General features: G+C 41.3%; 1 protein-coding gene across 2 annotated transcripts in view; it reads right to left on the bottom strand.

Moving 5' to 3' along the window:
• The window catches only part of LOC138012480 (origin recognition complex subunit 2-like), a 62,173-nt gene that overhangs the window by 13,669 nt on the left and 43,504 nt on the right, over positions 1-5,000 (bottom strand). For both annotated transcript variants that reach the window (XM_068859264.1, XM_068859265.1), the window contains exon 11: positions 2,819-2,880. In XM_068859264.1, coding sequence (XP_068715365.1) covers positions 2,819-2,880 — 62 coding nt within the window. The remainder of the gene's footprint in view (positions 1-2,818; positions 2,881-5,000) is intronic.

Genomic DNA, 5,000 nt, shown 5'->3' with positions numbered 1-5,000 from the left:
ATGGAAGGGCGCAAACACCTTGGCGCAGCACTCGGACAGAGGTCGTATCTAGAGGAGTATGTCGGCAGCAAAGTAAAGGAGTGGATCAGTGAAGTAACTTTACTAGCAGAGTTTGCAACCTCTGAACCGCAAGCTTGCCATGCAGCTTTTACATTCGGGCTAAGGCATAAGTGGACTTACTTCATGAGGACCCTGCCAGATATTGAAGATCTCTTGGAACCACTCGAGCGTGCTATCTCAGATGTCCTCATACCGTCACTAACAGAACATAAGTGCTCTGTCACTGAACGAAAACTGCTAGCACTTCCTGCCCGTATGGGAGGCCTGGGAATGACAAACCCATCTGAAAGTGCGAAGTCAGAGTATTCAGCATCCATCAGGATGAGCGCTCCACTTGTTGATAAGATAATGGCGCAAACCCATGGGACCCCAGATGATGCAGAGGTGCGAAGGCTGATGTATGCTGTTCGAAAAGAAAAAGGTGTTGATCTGAAGGGGCTAGAGGAGCTGAAGGTCTCTCTCCCAGTAAGGACACAAAGAGCCGTAGACCTGGCATGCGAAAAGGACACCTCTAGTTGGCTTACTTCAATTCCACTGAAAGACTTAAATTTTGACCTAAGCAAGCGGGAATTTCGTGATGCACTGAGGCTACGCTATGACTGGCTCATTCCCGATAGCCCATCTGTATGCGTAGGCGGCTGCTACCGTGGACTACGCCATGATATGCCAGCGAGGCGGCCTAATCATACAACGTCATAACGAGATACGTGACCTGGAGGCGGAGCTACTAGATATGGTTTGCTATGACGTAGCAATTGAGCCCACCTTACAACCCCTTTTAGGGCCTCTTCATATGAGCCCGGTTGACCGGGCTGGCCCGGTTTCCAAGATCTCGCCTTACCTTTAAATCCTTTGTAAAAACTTTGATGTGTTCATATGAGAGGACGAGCTGGCTCAGTTGCCGAGATCTCGGTTTTTCCAACCGGAATCTCGGTAAGCGGGCTGGAAATTTCGCCACATGAACACTTCACCCCGGTTACCGGGAGGAAAATAATACCATGCATTTTCGTCACAGAAGGGACATTAACAAGCTTTTAATTCTCTTTTCTTCGGTAATGAAGATTGGAATACCGTAGTTTCATTTGATAGTTAACGTTAAGTCAAAAGAATTTTGAGGTTGTTTAAATAAAGAAAATCAGGAAATTCTCGCCAGGCTTGTTCGTTAGATTTCACGCCTGAATGGTCGCGTCATCACTTTTTCACATTATTCATCTCGGAAAGTGGGCTGACAGTCGCCAAATGAACAAAAACCACTTTCATCTCGGTAACCGAGCCAGCCCGGTCAACTAGGATCATGTGAAGATGCCCTGAGACTCCGGGCTCGTGCCACCAGAGGTTTCTTTTTGGTCCTCGGTCATTGTCTTCCAACCCGCGTGGCACTCCCACGGACCTTTGAAAAAATAACATGATGCTGCGGTACCACAGGTAGCCCAAGCTCAATACACGAGTATCTGGGTTGAGTTTGTTGGTTCTCTACTCTGCTCTGAGAGGTTTCTCTCCGGGTACTCCGGTTTTCCACTCTCCTTAAAAACCAACATTTGACTTGATTTGCGTTAATTGCTAATTTCAGTTTACAGTGACCCCAATTAGTGTTCCAGCGATGGAACGACTTGACACTTAAATGAAGTTCCTTTCCTTTTCCTTTCCTTTAAAACTGAAGCGAGGTAAGATATTCTTTATTTCAAATCGTAAGTATCTTTTGGAATTTTGAGAAAAACCCGCGTTTTCTCCAAACAAATCCTTATATACTCCAGTAGATATACCCATATATCGAGCTTGGGCAACCTATGACGGCACCCAGGGTATACTGTAAGTTACGGATCCTCGTTTTCCCCGTTGATTTATGGCCCCCACGCTTCTAAAGCAAAAAACCGGTCCGTAACTTACAGTACGAACCTCGAACAAAGAAGTACTGTACTTACTCAGGAACCCATGACGCGGAGCCTACAACTCTACGGTGATCGTGTAACGGCGTTTTCACAGACCGATTTATTTTTAGATTGAATTTCCCGCGAATGAGACTCCCACAGGAGCCCGATGACCAATTACAAGAAATTAAGCTGACGTCATAGAGTCACCGAACCGGAACTGCCTTTGTTTTTTGACCTAATTCGCGGGAAGGGCTAGTCTAAAAATAAACTTACTTGTTAAAACGCCGTTTCACAGAAGCTGTATGGAAGTTGCACGCTCCAGATGGGCTCCTGACTTACTTTTATATTGATGAAATTCTGAGTTGATATTAAATGGAGCAAAAACAACTTTAAATAAAATACCATACAATTTGACATTAAATCAAATAAACTACTCTCGAACTATGGTAGTACTACTAGTCTTTTGTTTAATAAAAATATGTTTTTCCTTTATTTGTGATGACACGTTAGTCGTTATACTTTGCGTATAGGTTTACAATTCGTACAAGTTGATAGCTATGATGGACAGAGAATAGGTGCAATGACTGTGCAGTCATTTACCCCGATATAGTTCCAGATACATTCGCAGCCATTGCCCGACAACAAAGCGATCAAGTCATTTGACGTCACAAACTGCACCGTTTGGTCGTGGGTAGACTGACTTCAAATGTTTCTGTTCCCGACTTGTGTGGCGCAAGAGTAGCTAAATGCATGTCGCGCAGAAAAACTGTTTCCTTTGGGTGGAGATATTTATGTTAAGATACAAAAATCATTTTATCTTAGGTGACTTCTAAATATATAAGAAATAGAAAGCGAGGTGTTTACCTGAAAAGAAACGAAGGACTCACCTTCTTGGACCGTAACATAGAGCCATCTATATTATGTATAATTATGAAAAGCTCTTCTAAACCTAAAACATAAGGAATACAAGGAAATATCGTGAATTACAGCCTTATTATCAATAAAACGTTTTAACTGGTCAGAAATATTTGGCCGTTTTTAAAGTAACGAACACTGATATTGCACTACAAAAAGGTAGATCTGTGCTTCGTTAAATGTGCAAGACGATTCTCGCAGAAAAGCTGAAAAAGGACAATGAATAAAAAACAGAATTTTTGAGATACTTCCTTGCAAATTCACTAGTGACACGAAAACGAATAATCGTAAAAATTTTTGTAAGCGGAAAGATCTTTAAGTATGGGAAGATAATGTTACAACAGTTGTCAAGATTACTTTCCCCTAACGGTAAACACAAGTAATGCGATACAAGGTATGGTTCAGGTGGACGAAACCTTCGGAGGAACTCAGTTTTTTCATTATCATTAACGTTCATTATCAAGGTCTCGTAAGATTAGTTCAATAGCTCACGTATTTCTGTTCATTTACATTTTTGCCGCATATGCTCTTGTTGCTTTCCACCGAGAACCCCACTGTGGGGATTTGTTCATAGGGGCTTGCCCCATCGTTGGACATTTGCAGCATTACTAAAAATTTGGACAAATCGACAAATGCTCGCGAGGGTGCTGGGACTTCTATTTAATAGACGGAACAATTGATTTTCAACATTGCCGTAACAGATAGTCGCTAAGGACTGAGGCTGTCGCCTCTGCAGCTTGCACTCGGTCACTTAAAAAATTTAAAAATGTGATTAGAATCGGATGACCACCAATTAAAAGTAAAAGGTCAGTGTGTTTTAAAGGCCCACCTTCAACCGACATGTTTTTCGACCGTTTGTTTTGGTTATGGAAATTCACATTGCTTATCGTAGCGATCTGATTGGATGAATCTCAGCTTTAACGGGATTTTCTATCTATCTATCTATCTATCTATCTGTCATTAATAAGCCCAGTTCGATATGTAATATGTCAAAAACGAGTGCGAGTGTTTCAGATGAAAAATCAATCGTTTTAGATCACGGTGGAATTTTCAAAGATAGCACACTACAAGGTTCAAGCCTTGAGTGCACACATCGCTGAAATGGATGCGGTACTGCGAAAGTGTTACGTTGTATAGTGTACGGGTAGTTTATTTGTATGTGTTTTTTTTCTGATGGTTTATTAGCATATATTAGTGAATTAACCCGGGTGTTTCTTGGTCTGCAGTTTCATTAGGTATCAAGATACATGCGCCTGACCAAAATAGGGCACTCCGATTGGCTAATAACCTTATGATATTTTAACGAGTTTAAGAAATCAATATTCAGGTATGGCTACGAGGCTTTATGGTCAAATTTCACGACTCAGTTTTGTTTTCTTTGTCTCACAAGTCTCAAGGGAGATTTCTAAACAAAGTAATATTCAATTTTAACCAAAAAGCCTCGTAGTCAAGTGTGAATACATGTATTGATATATCGAACGTGGCCCATTTACGTCCATCAAAAATGATGATTCTTGCAAATCAGTCAGGGGTAATGAACTAATAAACAATAGATTTTAAAAAATAGATAGGAAACACTGATTGTGATTTCAAGTTAGAATGCGCAGACAAGCCCATACCTATTTCGAGAGAGATAAAACTATCAGGTGTAACAATAGATAATAGGCTGAAATTTCATACTCTTGTTGCATCAATCTGTCGAAAGGTGGCGGGTTAGGTTAATGCTTTAAATAGGCTTTCAAGGAGAACTGAAGGCCAAATCAGCAATTTTTCCAAAATTTTTTTTGCAAAGCCTAACATAAGTAAACTTAAGTTTGTGGAGTTATTTCTTCTTGTTTCCTGTTTTTTGCGAGAAACTTACGTTCGAAGTTGGCCTTTCCCTGCTTTTTCGGCCATTTCAGTACGGACTCAAAAAACTAAACCAGCAGCCTGCTGTGACGTATGATATGGGGAACAGAGATTCCGTAATCAAGAAAAACAAGGTAAACACAAGGGCTGCTGTGGATATGCTCTTCGTTGCTTTGCTGTTTCTTCGCGAACTCAATATTCACGACAAACATTAGTCGAAACACTGCTTCTATATGAGCCGTTCTCGCATGACTTTCCCATATCATACGTCATAAGCTGCAAAAATGACCGCTGACTCCTCCATTC

Source organism: Montipora foliosa, chromosome 8, assembly GCF_036669935.1.
Source record: "Montipora foliosa isolate CH-2021 chromosome 8, ASM3666993v2, whole genome shotgun sequence".
In the NCBI taxonomy this organism is placed as follows: domain Eukaryota; kingdom Metazoa; phylum Cnidaria; class Anthozoa; order Scleractinia; family Acroporidae; genus Montipora; species Montipora foliosa.
This window is presented reverse-complemented; position numbering and strand designations above follow the sequence as displayed.